At 41.4% G+C, this 17774-nt stretch overlaps 2 protein-coding genes and 1 non-coding gene across 4 annotated transcripts in view; all 3 read left to right on the top strand.

Moving 5' to 3' along the window:
- SEC23B (SEC23 homolog B, COPII coat complex component) overlaps positions 1 to 11219 on the top strand; it is a 48112-nt gene extending 36893 nt beyond the window's left edge. For both annotated transcript variants that reach the window (XM_045981125.1, XM_045981124.1), the window contains exons 17-20: positions 227 to 313; positions 2025 to 2180; positions 2583 to 2648; positions 10740 to 11219. In XM_045981125.1, coding sequence (XP_045837081.1) covers positions 227 to 313; positions 2025 to 2180; positions 2583 to 2648; positions 10740 to 10829 — 399 coding nt within the window. In that variant the 3' untranslated portion in view covers positions 10830 to 11219. The remainder of the gene's footprint in view (positions 1 to 226; positions 314 to 2024; positions 2181 to 2582; positions 2649 to 10739) is intronic.
- LOC123927318 lies at positions 5282 to 5388 on the top strand. Its single transcript, XR_006815404.1, has one exon. It is a non-coding gene; the product is annotated as a U6 spliceosomal RNA (small nuclear RNA).
- A 5259-nt stretch (positions 11220 to 16478) lies between the features above and the next one.
- SMIM26 (small integral membrane protein 26) lies at positions 16479 to 17774 on the top strand. Its single transcript, XM_045980065.1, has 2 exons — positions 16479 to 16649; positions 17466 to 17774. The coding sequence occupies exons 1-2, from the start codon at positions 16532 to 16534 to the stop codon at positions 17630 to 17632; spliced, it is 285 nt and encodes a 94-aa protein (XP_045836021.1). The 5' UTR covers positions 16479 to 16531; the 3' UTR covers positions 17633 to 17774.

The following is a 17774-nucleotide window of genomic DNA, read 5'->3' as shown; positions in this document are numbered from 1 at the left end:
CCAGTTGATGAGGGATCATTTGGAGGCTCTTTCTAAAACAAACTTAGAACTTCTGGGTCAGGGAGCAGAAAGCAGGAGTTTGCTTAAAGATGGAGAGAGCCGTTGTGCCAGGTGCCATTCATCAGTGGCCTTGGAGCTGTTGTGTAGACACCCCAAGTGTGGGGTTGGAGTGGTCGCTGTGTGGGAACGGGTCAAGACCAATGCCGTCTCTCCCCCTTTTCTTCAGCCAGTACTCTTGGACAGCAGCAGCATTCTAGCTGAAAGGATTTTGCTGATGGATACTTTCTTCCAAATTGTCATATATCTTGGTGAGGTAAGAAGATACTAATTTCTCTCATTACTATTGTTACTATTGTTTTGGCTTTCTTTTTATTAATTTAGGTTTTTATGGCATTTGAAAGACCCACTGTTAGAATCAGTATAGCAGTAAAATCTTTTTTTCAGGTCCCTGGGGGTATTTGTATATTTAGTAATTCTAATTATATTTGTCGTAAGTAAATCTCAGGTAGTCATTTTAAATCATTCTAAAATCCTTTAACTGAACATTATGTTCATTGATAAATTCTTTTCCTTCTGTTGTCCATTCTTTACCTTTAATAAATTGCTTTGGGATTGACTTGACTTCCTAGTGTCTGTATACTAGATGTGATTTCAAATGACCTGCAAAAGTATACATTGTATTTCAGAATTCCCTTAATAACGTAGGATGAATTAGTTTTCTGATACTAATATGCATTTTATAGTTTTTAACTTTTTTCAGCATATTAACATCTACTCTGCTAGTTACTTGCCTATTGGGTGACCAACTGCTGTTCCCACTGGTTCCTATAGAAGCAATAATCATAATTCGGTTTCTGTGCCTTCACCTGAGCTCTTAAAAACGTTCTGACTACAGCCCCCATCCTGTTCATTCATACATTTATTGAGTATATGTGCATGTGCATGCAAGTGATGGATTCTAAAGACGAAAACAGTGACATGGTTCTCACTCCCCAAAACCCCCATGTCTGCTGGTTGTGAGTGTTCTGATGAACTCATGGACCCAAACGAGCTTATGGGTATTTCCTCTATGCCACCATTCAGTCAGAAATTAAGACCCAGAAGATGTTACTGGAAACTGAGAAGGGGAGAGCAGGCTGCAGAAGGAAGCATCTAAAGAGAATCCTCTCTCTGGTATCAGACTGAATGCGTTTGTAAAACCCATCGATACCTTGTTACATCCTCTAGCTCCATTTCCCCTCTCTGCTGCTTTCTTTTTTAGTGTCCCCTAAATAACACGTGAAAACAAGAATATTTATAAAGCTGTACTAATCAGTCAGTGAGTATTTCTTGATATCCTGTGTGCACATGGCATTTTCTAGAGCTGTTGCCAGTGGGGATAAAAGAGGGGAGACACGGTGTCAGCTGAGGTGGGGAGATTGGCTTTACCTTCTACTGTATAGTACGTTGCCTTCTACTTGCCTACTGAACACCCACGCATGGATTCTCGCAGCTTTTCTCTCCCCCACCAAGAGTATCCCAACCCAGACCCCAGGGAATTTGGAGATGAGTCTTTGTGAGACTAGGCACTGGAGTTGGGCGTAGAGGTGTGCCCATAGAGAAGAGAAGGGGGAATGGATTCCACGTAGGAAGCTAACGGATCCCTTTCCCTACCAGCTGGAAGAACATGGGAGGCTGGACCCAGTGATGGCAGTGGAAATGGAAATGCAGGGTGGCTCCTTGGGACAGCTGTAACCTGGGTGTTTTTAGCTAGTTGGTATGTGCAGTTAGAAAGGGAAGAATTGTGACTGATGTCTCTGACCTTTCTGGGAGAACTGTGTAGTGGGGGGTCCTGGCTGCACCTCTTTGCTTCCTCTACTTTAAGCAGAGGAAGTTCCCCTTTGCCACCTGCTGCAACTCATCATTCTTGACATGGCTTCTTCCCCAAAACAAGTCATGGTGGAGTGTTAGAATGTCAAGAATGTCAGAGGAGACTATTGTTCCAGTGTTTCCACAATGGTTTTGGTTGGTTTATTTTGGTGCAGACCATAGCCCAGTGGCGTAAAGCTGGGTACCAGGACATGCCTGAGTATGAAAACTTCAAGCACCTTCTGCAGGCACCACTGGATGATGCCCAAGAGATTCTGCAGGCACGCTTCCCAATGCCACGTTACATTAACACGGAGCACGGAGGCAGCCAGGTGAGTGCGCTGAGTCCCAGCTCTTGTGTTCTGGTGGTTCCATGAGGTCTATGGCTATAAATCCAAACTGCGTGGTTAATATTTTATGTGGTGGCATAAACGGACATTCAGGCAAACTTCCAAACACGACTTCTTAAATCAGTGGTCAAAATACGTTAATGTAAAAGTAGAGCACTGACAAAATAAAACACATGCTTCATGTTTCAGGAACCCTAAGAAATGGAGAGTCACTGGCTTAACAGTAAAGAAATGGGTGCCTTTGTGGTAAAAAAAAAAACAAAAAACAAAAAAAAAACCAAAAAACCTCACAAAACTAATTTAACAAAAGAAATGTAAAAACATTTTTTTCTACTACACTAATATTAATGTCACTTTTAATCTTTAAATCTCTTGTTTTTAAAGGCTCGATTCCTTTTGTCCAAAGTGAACCCATCACAGACACACAATAACTTGTATGCTTGGGGACAGGTAAGAAATTGTCAGGTATCTGGGGAGGACGCCAGATTGCTTTTTGAACACCTAGTTACCAAGTTACCCTAAGGCCAACCTTAGAGGCAGAATAACTCAGGTATTTTGCTGGGGGGTGGGAAGCCTTTCAGTAACCTAGCTGAGGCAGGAGGGGGCACTTTGTGTGGATCCCCTTCTCTGACCAGAGGACAGAACTCTGTAGCGTGATCTGTATTTGGCTCTCTTCATAGACACAGTAGCATCTCCCTAGACTCCCTTTGCCTCCCTGACCCACCCCCAACTCCACTCCTCTCTCCCAATGGTGTGGGGTAAAAACATCTGATCACCACTGGCTCTGTCTCCTCACTTCTCAGCCTCTGTCTCCTTCTTTATCTAATTATTCCGAACATTTAGGTCTCCGTCCAGTCTTTTTCTTTCACTGTTTTCTTGTAACATTTTTGAAAATTAAACTTTCCTTTGAGGCAATTGTAAATTTATAAGCAGTTGTTAGAAATAATACAGAGAGATTCCCTGTGCTCTTCACCTCCTGTCCCCCATTGGGAACATCTTGCACAGCTGGAATGCAGTATTATTCAGGATATTGACATAGATATGGTCCAGATACACATTTCCTTCACCACAAGGATCTCTCATTTGCCCTTGTGTTAGTCACTCTCACTTCCCACCTGCCTCCACCTCTTCCTTAACCCATGGCAACTACTGCCATGTTCTCCACTTCTATGATTTTGTTAAGAATATTATATGTGAAATTGCATGGTATGTAACCTTTGGGGACTGGCTTTTTTCCCTCAGCATGATTGTCTAGAGATTCATCCAGGTTATTGCATGAATCACTAATTTGTTTCTTTTTACTTGCCGAGTAGTATTCCGTGGTATTAATGTATTGTGGTTGTTCATCAGTGTACTGTAGTTGTTTCTCATTCACCCGTGGAAGGACATCTGAATTGTTCACAGTTCCTGGCTGTTAGGAGTAAAGCTGCTAGAAATCGTCATGTACAGGTTTCTCATTAACAGAAGTCTTCCATTCTCCAAGATAAATGCCCGGGAGTACATTTGTTCAATGGTATGGTAATCACATGGTTAGTCTAAGAAACTACGATGTTTTCCAGAGTGGACTGCCTCCTTCTACATCCCCACTAGCGATTTATGAGTGATCCATTTTCTCTGCATCCTTGCCGATATTTGATATTGTCATTATTTTGATTTTAGCTATTCCAGTAGGTGTGTAGTGGTATAACATTGTGGTTTTAAATTACATTTTCTTTTTTTTTTTTTCCAAGATTTTATTCACTTGACACAGAGAGATCACAAGTAGGCACAGATGCAGGCAGAGAGGGGGAAGCAGATTCCCCACTGAGCAGGGAGCCCGATGTGGGGCTTGATCCAGGACCCTGAAATCATCTGAGCCAAAGGCAGACGCTCAACAGCTGAGCCACCCAGGCGCCCCTAAATTGCATTTTCTTTTCTCTCTTTTTAAAAATTCTTTTTAAGATTTTATTTATTTGACAGAGAGATCACAAGTAGGCAGAGAGGCAGGCAGTGGGGGGGAGGGGGAAGCAGGCCTCCTGCTGAGCAGACAGCCTGATTCGGAACTCGATCCCAAGACCCTGAGATCATGACCTGAGCCGAAGGCAGAGGCTTTAACCCACTGAGCCACCCAGGCGCCCCCCCCGAAATTACATTTTCTTAATGGCTAATGATGCTGAGCATCTTTTCTGTACTTCATTTCCATCTATTTATTTTCTTGAATGAAGTCTTTGACCATCTTATAAATGGGTTTTTGCCTTTTTTGCTGTTGAGTTTTGAGTTCTTTTTGTCAAATATGTAATTTGTAAATATTTTCTCTCACTTCTAGCTTGTCTATATGTACATCCTCTTTACAGGGTCTTTTGCAGAGCAAAAATGTTTAATTTTTATGAAATCCACTTTAGTAGTTTTTCCTTTTATGGATTGTGCTTCTGGTGCCAAGTCTGAGAACTCTGCCTACCCCTGGGTCCCAAAGATCTGCCATATTTGTTTGTCTAATTTTACATTTCCATTTCAGTCTGTGATCCATTTTGAGTTAATTTTTGAGGGGTGCTTGGGTGACTCAGTGGATTAAGCCTCTGCCTTCGGCTCAGGTCATGATCTCAGAGTCCTGGGATTGAGCCTCGCATCCAGCTCTCTGCTGAGCACGGAGCCTGCTTCCCCCCCATCTCTCTGCCTGCCTCTCTGCCTACTTGTGATCTCTCTCTCTCCGCGAAATAAATAAATAAAATCTTTAAAAAAAATTTTTTTTGTGTGTGTAAGATGTGAGGCTTAGTTTTATTTTTTGCATGTGGATGTCTCCATACCATTTGTTGAAAGGATGTCTTGCTTCCTTTGAATTACTTTTGTGTTTTCGTCAAAGGTTAGTTGATCATATGTGTGTGAGTCCACTTCTGGGTTTTCTGCTCTGTTATGTTGATCTCTGTTTCTGTCACTCTACCAATACCACAGTCTTGATTACTGTAGCTGTATAGTAAGTCAGTCTTCAAATTAGGTAGACTGATTTCTCCAACTCCTTTTACAAAATTGTCCTAGCTATTCCAGTTCCTTTGCTTCTACATAAGAATTTTAGGATAATTTTGTTTATGTCTTTAAAAACTTGCTGGGTGCTCCCTTCGGCAGCACATATACTAAAATTGGAACGATACAGAGAAGATTAGCATGGCCCCTGCGCAAGGATGACACGCAAATTCGTGAAACGTTCCATATTTTTAAAATAAATAAATAATAAAAACTTGCTGGGATTTTGATAAGAATTACATCAATCTTCTGTACAATTTGGGAGAGAATTGACATCTTTACAGTGCTGAGCCTTCCAATCTGTAAATTCATTTTGTCTTCCACTCTGTTTTGATTTCTTTCCTTAGTGTTGAATGTTTTCACTTTTTTTTTTTTTTTTTTTTTTTTTAGGAATTGTGATTGGTATTGTAGTTTGTTTTTTTGTTTTTTTTCTTTTTTTTTTTTGGTATTGTAGTTTTGATGTCAGTGCTCCAGTGTTCATTGCTAGTATATGTATACAATTGATTTTTGTGTATTTATCTTATATCATGTGACTTTCCTGAGTCAGTACTTCTGGGAGGTTTTTTTTTTTGGTTCTTCAGGGTTTTCAACATAGGTAATGATATCATCTACAAATAGAAAACAGCTTATTTTTTCCTTTCCAGTGTGAATACCTTTATTTCCTTTTCATATCTTGTTGTCTTTGTTTTCAGTTTCATTGGTTTCTGTTGTAATCTTTGTTTTCTTCTGCTTGCTTTGGGTTTATTTAGAAATGTTGCTTAGTTTCCAGGTATTTGGAGATTTTATTATTTGTTGATTATTGATTTTTTATTTTGATTCCATTGTGGTTGGAGAATATACTTTGTATGACTTCAGTGCCTTTAAATTTGAAGTTTTTTTTATGGCCCAAGCTGTGGTCTGTCTTGGCATACGTTCCATGGTCATCTGAGTATGTATTCTGCTGTTGTTAGGTAGAGTGTTCTGTAAATGCCTTTTAGATCCTGTTGATGGTATTGTTGACTTCTTACTGATTGCCCTGTCAGTTTATGAGACAGGGTGTTGAAGTTTCCAACTCTAATCATGAGTTTGTCTATATATATCTCTTTTGAGTTCGGTCAGTTTTTGTTCACGTTTTGTAGCTCCATTGTTTATGTGTACACATTTAGGATTGCTATGTTGTTGGGTTGATTTTATATCATTAAATAATTTCTCCTTCTGTTGCTGGTCATTTTGTTTGCATTGATGTCTGCTTTATCTGACATTAATAAAGTTCACTCTTGGGCACCTGGGTGGCTCAGTGGGTTAAAGCCTCTGCCTTCGGCCCAGGTCATGGTCCCAGGGTCCTGGGATTGAGCCCCACATCGGGCTCTCTGCTCAGCAGGGAGTCTGCTTCCCCTCCTCTCTCTCTGGCTGCCTCTCTACCTACCTGTGATCTCTGTCTGTCAAATAAATAAAATCTTTAAAAGAAAAAAAAAAAGTTCACTCTTTATTTTTCATGCAAAAAATATTGTTTGCATGTTATACCTCTTGCCATTCTTTACCTTTCAACCTATTTGTTGTATTATATTTGAAATGAATTTCTTGTAAATAACACATGGTTTTTAATCTACTCTGCTAAACTCATAACTGGTGCATTTGGGCCATTTATATTTAAAGTAATTATTGATATGTTGGGGCTTTCTCTCGTTTTATTTTTTGCTTTTCCATTTGCTTTCTCTGTTTTTCATCTCTGTTTCCTGTTTTCTGCCTTCCTGTGGGTTACTTGAACATTTTTTAGAATTCCATTTTAACTCGTTTATAATATTTTGATTGTATCTCTTTGTGTAGCTTTTAGTGGTTACTCCCAGTTGTAGATAGTAGAGCATTATGTATTACCTTATATATGCATAGCTTATCACAGTTGACTAGAATCTTTTTGACCAATTCAAGTGATGTATAGAAAACTTACCACAGTGCTTGGATGGCTCAGATGATTAAGTGTCTCTGTCTTCGGCTCAGGTCATGATCTCTGGGTCCTGGGATCAAGCCCCATATCAGGCTCCCAGCTCAGCAGGGAGTCTGCTTCTCCCTCTCCCTCTCCCTCTGCCTCTCCCCCTGCTCAGCCTCTCTTTCTCTCTCTCAAATGAATAAATAAAATCTTAAAAAAATATATATATACTTCCCTTTACATTCCTTTATCTTATCCCATTTATAATTGTCATAAATGTTTCTCCTACATGGATTAGTCAGTGGTAATAGTTTTTCTTCAACCATGAAGCATAATTTGTAAACTTCAAGAGAAGATGTAAGTCCTATTATACTTCTCCATATTTTTGCTTACTGTGTTCTTTATTCCTTCTTGATATTCCAGGGTTCCTTTTTTATAATTTCCTTTCTGTTTAGAGAGCTTCCTTTAGCCATTCTTTTAGGTCTCCTGATGATAAATTCTTAGTTTTCTTTCATTTGAGAATCTCGATTTCCCCCTTCTTTAATGCAGGATATTTTCTCTAGATGCAGGATTCTGGTGGCAGCCATATTCTTTGGGCATCTGAAAATGTTTTGCCACTTTTCTTGGCTTCTGTGGTTTCTGATGAGATATTCATTGTCCTTAGTGCTTTTCCCTTATAGGTAAGATGTTGTTTTTCTCTAGCTGCTTTTAAGATTGTTTCTTTGTTATAAGTACTGTGTTTGGTGTGGATTTCCTTGGATTTAGCCTATTTAGAATTTCTCGGCTTCTTGATTCTGTGTATTTATTTCTCGTGCCAAAGTTGGGTAGTTATCAGCCATTATTCTCTGAATACTTTTTCAGCCCATCCTCTTTTTCCTTTCTCTCTGGGACTCTGATGACATAAATGTCAGGTGTTTTGTAGTTCCACAGGTCCCTGGTGCCCTGTTTATTTTTTTCCTACTTATTTTCTACTTTTCAGTTGGGTAATTTCTATTATTTTATCGTCCAGATCACTGATTATTGTCTCTGTTCCTTTTCTGCTATTGAACTCATCCACCGAGCTTTTTACTTGTTTCTGTAGTTTTCAGTTTTAAAACTTTTCCTTTGGGGCACCTGGGTGCCTCAGTTAGTTAAGCAATTGCCTTCCGCTCGGGTCACGATTCTGGAGTACTAGGATCGAGTCCCCTGTCAGTCTCCCTGCTCTGTGGGGAACCTGCTTCTTCCTCTGCCTGCCACTCCCCTGCTTGTGCTCACTCTCTCTCTCTGTGTCAAATAAATAAAAATCTTAAAAAAAAAAAAAAGAATAAAAAAAAATAAAGTAAAACTTTGCTTTGGTTCTTTTTTATGTCTACTTCTTTCCTGAGACATTTTTTGCTGAGGCTTTCTGTTTTTTGTTGTTTTTTTTTCTCATTTGTTTCAAGTGTGTTTGTAATTGCTTATTGAAGCTGCTTTTAAGTCTGTCAGATAATTCTAACACTGTCCTCAGTTTGGTGTTAACACCTGCTGTCTGTTTTTCACTTTGAGACCTTGGCTGTTGTTATGATAAGTGATTTTTGTTTGTTTTTTGGTTTTTGGTTTTTTTGGTTTTTTGTTTGTTTAAAGATTTATTTATTTTATTTGACAGACAGAGATCACAAGTAGGCAGAGAGGCATGAAGGGTTGGGGGGTGGGGAGGGTGGGGAAGCAGGCTCCCTGCTGAGCAGAGAGCCCAATGTGGGGCTCGATCCCAGGGTCCTAGATCATGACCTGAGCCGAAGGCAGAGGCTTTAACCCAGGCGCCCCAATGATAAGTGATATTTTATTGAAATGTGAACATTTTCATATTTGTTATGAAACTCTGGATCTATTTAAATAGGCTGTTTTAGCTGGCTTTTAGTCACGCTGCTCTAGGAGGGAAGCTGGGAAGACAGTTTCATTACTGCCAGATAGCAATCCAGGTTTTCCATTGGCCTCTTGACACCTGGATGGGGGCAATTCATTTTTTTTTTTAAATATTTTATTTATTTGACAGAGAGAAATCACAATTAGGCAGAGAGGCAGGCAGAGAGAGAGGAAGAAGCAGGCTCCCCGCGGAGAAGAGAGCCCGATGTGGGGCTCGATCCCAGGACCCTGGGATCATGACCTGAGCCGACGGCAGAGGCTTTAACCCACTGAGCCACCCAGGCGCCCCAACAATTCATTTTTACTATTGGGTGGGGATGGGTATTCCCGCTCCCCACCTAGTCTCTACTGATCCTGCTGTGGAGATGGCCTTGTTAGTGTTGGGTGGTGGTGAAAGTGCGGACTGTTTACTAGGCCGCCTCTGATACCCAATGCAGGGGGCACAGAGGACATTTTCCTATTGCTAGGTCTGGATAGAAGTGCAGGCTCCCCGAATGGTCTCTACTGGTTCCATGGCAATTAGGGAGATGTCTCCCTGGCCATTGGGGAGGAAATTCCCAGTGCCATACTTGGCTTTCTCTGAACTCATCCTCATGGGCTCCCTTGTTATTGTCTTGTGAAGGTGGCCATCTTAGGTGCTCACTCAGCCTTTGCCAGTATGTGTGGGGCCACAGTTTTTTCTGTCTTCTTTGACTGGAGTTAATATCTAACATCTTTTGTCTTGCTAGGCTATGCTGGTCCTTTCACTAGAGAAAGTTGGCTTTCTCTATGTTTTTTTCTGTGTCCAGTGATTGTTTGCCAGCCTTTCAGCTTCAGGTCTGGGATGTATGAGGCAAAAAGGAAACACAAGGAGCTCGCCACTGCGTTGTTCCTTGGGATCCAGGGCCCCTGGTTTGTCTGCTCTCTTCTCCACCTTTCAGTCTTCTTACGTTTTTTTTATATAAAATGTCAAGGGTTCCCAGTTGTACATGGTGGAAAGAATAGGGAAAAGTACAGGTACTCCTTCCCGGAAGGCATCTTATAAAATTTTAATTATACTTATATTTTCCTAATAGTAGTACAGTATCATTTTTGAAAATTTGAATATGTTAAATAAAATATTAAGAAAGAAAATTCAACATTACTTATCATGCCACTGTCTAGAGCTAAGTATTCCCAGCTTCTTTGTAGGTAATATAAAATGTGTATATTGTATATATTTTTACCTATTTTTTTACAGATTTGGGCTCTTACTAGAAATCGAGGTTTCTATTCAGTTCTTTTCCCTTCACATTACATAAATCATGAACATTTTCTGATAGTACAGATACCATCTTTTCAGTGGAGATCCTGATTCACTCATTTGTAAATATACTACCATACAAGCAGACATGAAGAGCATTGAGTTAGGTGCTGGCAGGGTGATGGGGAAGGTGAGACACAGGGTGTGTGGCCTCCAGGAGCTCATGCTTGATGGGTGGCCAGACTCTGGGCAAGTCATCAGAACCATGGAGAGGATTAAAGCAGAAGGGCATATGCCCAAACTGTCTATAGTAGCAGGGGATGGCCTGACCCCAGTGGATTGGAGAGGGGTTTTGTGAGGAAATTATGCTTTAGTTGCTAGAATAGTTAGCTAAGCAGAGAATGGCAGTGGCGGGAGTCCTAGCAGAGCAGGTAGCCTGTGAATGTTCTGAGGTGGTGGAAGTGTCCTTAGTAATTCATAAATGCTAACCAGCTTTTCAGATACCTGCCAGTTAATCTTTACCATTAAATTTCAGGAAACAGGAGCACCCATCCTAACTGATGATGTTAGCCTGCAGGTGTTCATGGATCATTTGAAGAAGCTGGCTGTTTCCAGTGCTTGTTAAGCTAGAAGATGTGAGCAGAACATCAAAGAACACGTTGGATTGTGTTCACAATTGCTGATAACGGCTTAAAAACATTCCTTTCACTTTACTTGTGGGTCTTAATAAATAATCAAAAGAAACATTGTATGTAACTCTTTAGATTATAATTTATTTGTATTCCTTATTTGTGCCCCTTTTCCTGCATTATGAAATTGTAAGGTCATAAATGTTTTGGTACTTGTAGATGTTTATATACTTTTTATATCCTAACTTTACTGTTACATAAAATCAAAGGTAATGTATTTTGGCAACTTACTTAGGTGAAAATCATAATGATCAGACAGGAAATAAATCTGGATAAAGCAAGCACTGGCTAAAATAATGCTAATACAAATTTGATTTCCTGAAGTCTCTATGTGTGTATGGGTATGTTTTTAGTGACTCCCCCAAGAGGCATTTCCTGAACTTAATCCTCATTTTCTGTCTAAATGTTAAGTGAGGGAAAGGTTGAAATATGTGAAACTTGATCATCAAGGCAGAGCTGTCTGGAGTGCGCTGTCCCTAACTCACATGTAAACAGCCCAGCCAGGTGGCTGCTGGGAATCAGTGGCCCTAACAGAGTGATAATGCAGTTATCTTGGGCATCAAGTAAAACAACTTAAAAAGGTACTGGTTTTTTTGTTTTTGTTTTTTTTAATCAAAGTAGTATATGCAATGGTTTTAAAAAACAAAACAACATATCCTAAAGAACTTTATAATAATGGTTCCCTCCACTCCCTGAGCGTAGACCTACTCTTAAGAGGTGGCTGGTTTTTCAAGTTATTTGTTGATATATCAATGTTAGCCAGTGTCTCTCAATTTCCATTTTCCAGAATGAGGACCTTTCTCTGTACCATCCAGTTTTGATGGGCTATACCTTTATTTTTATATTATCAAGGTTGGTAAAATTTATATTCCGACCTGTTACCGTAGTTATGTCTTTTGTCTCAAAGCTCATTCTGAAAGTTGAAAACAAATAAAGATCATTTATATAATTGTGATAATGTTAACAATGTCCTTGTTCGAGTCAGGTAGTATTACATTTTTCTCCATGGGTTTGCTCTCTCAGTCCCTACACCATTTGAAGGAAAATGTTCCCAGTGACAAAATCAGTCACTTACATTCTTATGTTCTAGCACTCCTCAAGTCGGTTTGCTTCTTTTTTGCATCATAACTTCGTGTATTTGTTGTTTTCCCTAGAGTTTCTAATTTTGGGGGCAGGGTGATTTTTTTAAATTTTATTTATTCATTTGAGACAGAGAGCATGAGAGGGGGGAGGGTCAGAGGGAGAAACGGAGACCAAGGCAGGTACTCAATCCTGGAACTCCAGGATCATGACCTGAGCCAAAGGCAGTCACCCAACCAACTGAGCCACCCAGGTGCCCTAAAGTCCATTCTTTAGAGATCCCTGATCTCCTCTTTAATCACAGCCCAATTGCTGTGACAAGTCACCCAGGAATTTGTTTTGTTTGTAAGCCTGGGTTAGTTCTACAATTCCTTTAATCCCGTAAGTAATTTGCTATCTTAAGTTACATGGGAGATAATTCACTGAATCTATTCTGTCTTCATACTTAGCTTTGCCGAGTATAAAATTCTAGGCCCAAAACAATTTTCTTTCGGAACTTTGGAACTATTTTTTCATTCATGTGACAAATAATTTTTCAGTATTTGCTGTGTGTGGAGTGTCTTACAGACACTGGGTATGTAGCTGATAAAACAAATATCTGCCCTGGAGCGTATATTCTAGTTAGGGAAGACCAACAACAACAACAAAAAATTAGAAGGAAATTACATGATTTATTAGAAGGTACTGAGTCCTATGTAGAAAAACAAAGCTGGAAACTCCTATCAATTGGATGTTGGGCCATCTGGATTGATTCTTATTTGTATTTTGAATTTGTATTACAGCCTTTTGCCTTTGGTATGCGTTCTGGAGGCCTTTCCTATCTTAAGGTGTTTAACACATTTTAAATGCCAAGGGTTTTTATTTTGTGTACGTTTTCCATAGAATATTTTTCTTTTTCTTTTTTTTAAAGATTTTATTTATTTATTTGACAGACAGAGATCACAAGTAGGCAGAGAGAGAGAGGAAGGGAAGCAGGCTCCCCGCTGAGCACCCATGTGGGGCTCGATCCCAGGACCCTGGGATCATGACTGGAGCCGAAGGCAGAGGCTTTAACTCACTGAGTCACCCAGGTACCCCCCACCTTTTTTTTTTTTTAAGATTTTATTTATTTATTTGACAGAGAGAGATCACAAGTAGACAGAGAGGCAGGCAGAGAGAGAGAGAGGGAAGCAGGCTCCCCGCTGAGCAGAGAGCCCGATGCGGGACTCATCCCAGAACCCCTGGATAATGACCTGAGCCAAAGGCAGGCGCTTAACCGACTGAGCCACCCAGGTGTCCCACTTTGTTTGTTTTTTTAAGATTTTATTTATTTGTGTGTGTGTGAGAGAGAGCAAGCGTGGGTGAATATACAAGTGGGGAGGAGGGGCAGAGGGAGAAGTAGACTCCCCACTGATCAGGGAGCCTGATGCAGGACTCAATCCCAGGACCCTGGAATCATGACCTGAGCCGAAGGCAGACACTTAACCAACTGAGCCACCCAGGGGTCCCCCAGTTCAATGAGTTTTGACAGATGTGTACATTCATGAAACCACCATCACCATACCCGCCCCCCCCACTGGTTTCCTTAGTAGGTAACTGCTAGTCAACTTTGTCCCACTGTAGATTAGTTTGTTCCTAAAGTTTCGTCTAGTTTCATTTGTGTCTGGCTTCTTTCACTTAGCATAATCCATTTATGATTCCCCCATGTAGCTGCATGTATCAGTAATTCTTTTTATTACCAAGTAGGATATCACTTCTCATTTATCCATTCATCAGATGATGGTGATTTGGGTTGTTTCCCTATTTTGGCTGTTATGACAAAAGTTCTGTGAATGTCCATCTATATGTCTGTGTGGATATATTTTCATTTCTTTTGGATAAATTACTAGGAATGGAATGTCTGAGTAATGTGGTAGGTGTATGTTCAACTTATTTTTTTTAAGATTTTTATTTATTTATTTGACAGAGATACACAGCCAGAGAGGGAACACAAGCAGAGGGAGTGGGAGAGGGGGAAGCAAGCTTCCCACCAAGCAGGGAGCCCGATGCGGGGCTCGATCCCAGGACCCTGGGATCATGACCTGAGCCAAAGGCAGACGCTTAACGACTGAGCCACCCAGGTGCCCCTATGTTCAACTTTTTAAGAAACTTTAAGTATTGCAAAGAGGTTATGATGTTTTATGTTTCCACCAGTTAAGAGGTCTGATTGCTCCAAATCCTTACAACTCTTGGTATTCTTTTTTCTTTAGGATTTTATTTATTTATTTATTTTAAAGATTTTATTTATTTATTTGACAGAGAGAAATCACAAGTAGGCAGAGAGGTAGGCAGAGAGAGTGAGAAGGAAGCAGGCTCCCTGCCAAGCAGAGAGCCCGATGCGGGACTCGATCCCAGGATCCCGAGATCATGACCTGAGCCGAAGGCAGCAGCCCAAACCACTGAGCCACCCAGGTGACAGAGATCACAAGTAGGCAGAGAGGCAGGCACAAATAGAGGGGTTAGCAGGCTTCCGGCCAAGCAGAGAGCCCAACGCAGGGCTTGATCCCAGGACCCTGGGACCATGACCCAAGCCAAAGGCTGAGGTCCCAACCCACTGAGCCACCCAGGCACCCCAACTCTTGGTATTTTTTTTAAGATTTTATTTATCTATTTGACAGAGATCACAAGGAGGCAGAGAGGCAGGCAGAGAGAGAGGAGGAAGCAGGTTCCCTGCTGAGCAGAGAGCCCGATGCGGGGCTCCATCCCAGGACCCTGGGATCATGACCTGAGCCAAAGGCAGAGGCTTTAACCCACTGAGCCACCCAGGCACCCCAACTCTTGGTATTCTTAATATAAATTTTAGTCATTTTAATAGGTGTATAATTGTGTCTTGTAGTTTTAATTTGCATTTCTGCGATGACTAATGATGTCCCTGTGCTTATTGGCTATTTGTATATCTTTTTTAAAAAAGATTTTATTTATTTGACAGAGAGAGATCACAAGCAGGCAGAGAGGCAGGCAGAGAGAGGGGGAAGCAGGCTCCCTGCTGAGCAGAGAGCCCGATGTGGGGCTTGATTCCAGGACCCTGAGATCATGACCCCAGTTAAAGGCAGAGGCTTAACCCACTGAGTCACCCAGGAACCCCATTTGTTTTTTTTTTTTTTTTTTTTTTTTTTTTTTTTTTTTTTTTTTTAAATTATTTATTTGACAGAGAGATCACAAGTAGGCAGAGAGGAAGGCAGAGAGAGAGGAGGAAGCAGGCTCCCCGCCGAGCAGAAAGCCCGATGCGGGGCTCGATCCCAGGACCCTGAGATCATGACCTGAGCCGAAGGCAGAGGCTTTAACCCACTGAGCCACCCAGGCGCCCCAGGAACCCCATTTGTATATCTTCTTTTGTTAAGAGTTTGCTTAAATTTATTGCCTGATTCTTAGTAGGGTTGTCTTTTTATAATTGAATTGTAAGTTGTCCTTTTATATTCTGGATAGAAATCCTTGGTCAAATATAGGTTTTTGAATATTTTGTGGCTTGTTAAATTTTCTTAACTGTGACTTCTGAAGAACAAAAGTTTTAATTTTGAAAAAGATCAGTTTACCAGTATTTGTTTTATGGTTCATGCTGTCTGTATTCTAAAAAATGCTTACCCATCCCAAGGTGGCAATTTTTTCTCCTGTGTTTTCTCCTAGGTTTGTAGTTTTAGCTTTTGCATTTAAGCCTATGATCCATTTAGAATTAAATTTTTGTGTATGGCAAAACAATTTCTAAAGGGTGGGAGAAGTGGAAAGAGCCCTGAAGGACACAGAGATACGGAAGAAAATTATGTTTCTGAAGCTATGAAAGGAGCAGGTATGGTCAATGGTGTCAAATGCTTTAGAGATAAAATTTGACTATGGCTGAAAAGTAGTTACTGGATATGGCAATTTACTGAATGTCCACGGTATGCCAAGTACATCACTTCTGCTCTCAAAGTTAATTTGGTCTGTTGGAGTAGTGGTAGATTATGCTTTGAATTTAGAAACGTATGGTTAAGAGAAAAGTTGGAAGGTGGGCAGAGTCAAAGGAGATGTGTTTTTCAGATGTTCGTAGAGTTAGAGCGTAATCCCGAGGAGGCAGTAAAGCATAGGACCCAGACCCAGTGGAAAGATCAACTTTGACCAAAGGGGACCCAAGGCTCATCCGGACTGGGTTCTAGAAAGAAAAGTGGGGAAAGCTTCGGGGGTAGACAGGCATTCTCGCATATCTGAGAGCCGCAGGAGGAGTGGACTTAATCTTTACAAATACCTTCTGAATCCTGTGTAAGGTAGGTGTTACAATTTTCCACGCTAGAAGCTTGTTCAGAGAAATTGTCATTTGGTGTCACGTGGTAGGCGAGGCTGTTCCTCAGCAGCGCAGCCCGGAAGCCTCCTGAACCCTACACCTTAGGGTCCAAATCCTGGGCGCGACTTTCGGGACTACACGCCCCAGGATGCATCGGGGTCATTGCAGGAAGTGGCCTCCCGGAATCGGCTCTCCATTGGAGGCGGCGGCGGTTGTGACGCGCCGGCAGGAAGGCCTGCCTCCTCCCTGGGCCTCCCGGAGTCGAAACCCTTCCCGAGCTGCGTAATGCGCCCGGATCAGGCCACATCTTGGTACCGGCGGATGTCCGTGCTATATGGGGTGGGCGCTTGGACCACTCTGGGCTCCTTGTTTTATTTAGGCCGGAAAAAGCACAAGCCACCAGGTACGACCCTCCGGCAGCCTTCGGTGGGGCGTCCTGACAGGGTCACAGAAGCGGCTTTGCTGTGCTGCAGGCACCGGGTTTATTCTGCAAAACCATTGTCGCGAGCAGCTCGCTGTAGGAGAATCTGCCCGGAGCTAACTATCTTTTAAATCCTCCTATCTGCTTCTTGTTTGTTTATTTGACGAATCTGGGTAAGATTCCAGAGGGAATGTCAAAAACACTGGACGGTGATTTATTTAAAGAGGTTGATGCCTCGGTAAGCCCGGTCGCAGTTGGCGAGCAGTTTCAGCACTTCCACCAACCGGGGAGTATTAAAATCTTCTCGGTTACTGGGCGGAAGAGGAAATCTCCGAGCCTTCAGAGATGTGCTGGGGATCTGTAGATGCCTGCAGCAGATTCTAGTTGCCCGGGGCTGAACGGGTGGAGTTGATGGGCGGGACGTGCTAAAGGAGGGAAGTATCCTAAACTGCGGTTGCACAGATCTGAATGTACTAAAAGCCATTCGGAAAAGGAGACAGGAAAGCTGTTCTGTAAAAACCGTGCTGAAGATGACATTTGGCGTTGAAGACGATCAGCGGCCTGAAAGTACACGTATCCAGTATTGAGCATTTAATATACGTTTCAGTGTTTATAGTGGTCATGTCATATTTATTTTTCTTTTTCACAGGGAGAAAATAGTGTCAGGAATCTGACAGGGGTAGGGGTAATTCCTACCTTAGTTTATTTTATTTTCTTCCAAGACTTAACTAATAATTTAAGGACTGCTGTCTTAAAAGGTAATAATTCAGGTGTTCCTTTTTTCTTTTTTTTCCAAAGGTGATGAAGTGGAGCAAAAGGATGTCCCACGAAATGAATTGCTTGAGCCCCCGAAAGGGTTTTACTTGGAAACAATTGTTACATACAAGGAAGATTTTGTACCAGTCACTGACAGGATCGTCAACTTTTTGAAATCGTGGAGTGGTGGCCCTGGACGAGAATCGTGATTAATTGCGGAATGCTGAAAACTGGGACTTTGGTTCAGCATATGCATTTCATGGATGCCTTGATTTCCAGTTTATGTTTATGAAAAGTGTATCCATTTAATTTAATTTTGCTGTAAAATATAAACACTCGTGGTATGCAATG

Source organism: Meles meles, chromosome 16 (assembly GCF_922984935.1).
Source record: "Meles meles chromosome 16, mMelMel3.1 paternal haplotype, whole genome shotgun sequence".
Lineage (NCBI taxonomy): Eukaryota > Metazoa > Chordata > Mammalia > Carnivora > Mustelidae > Meles > Meles meles.
The sequence above is the reverse complement of the archived record's forward strand: the minus strand, read 5'-3'. Positions and strand labels throughout refer to the sequence as shown.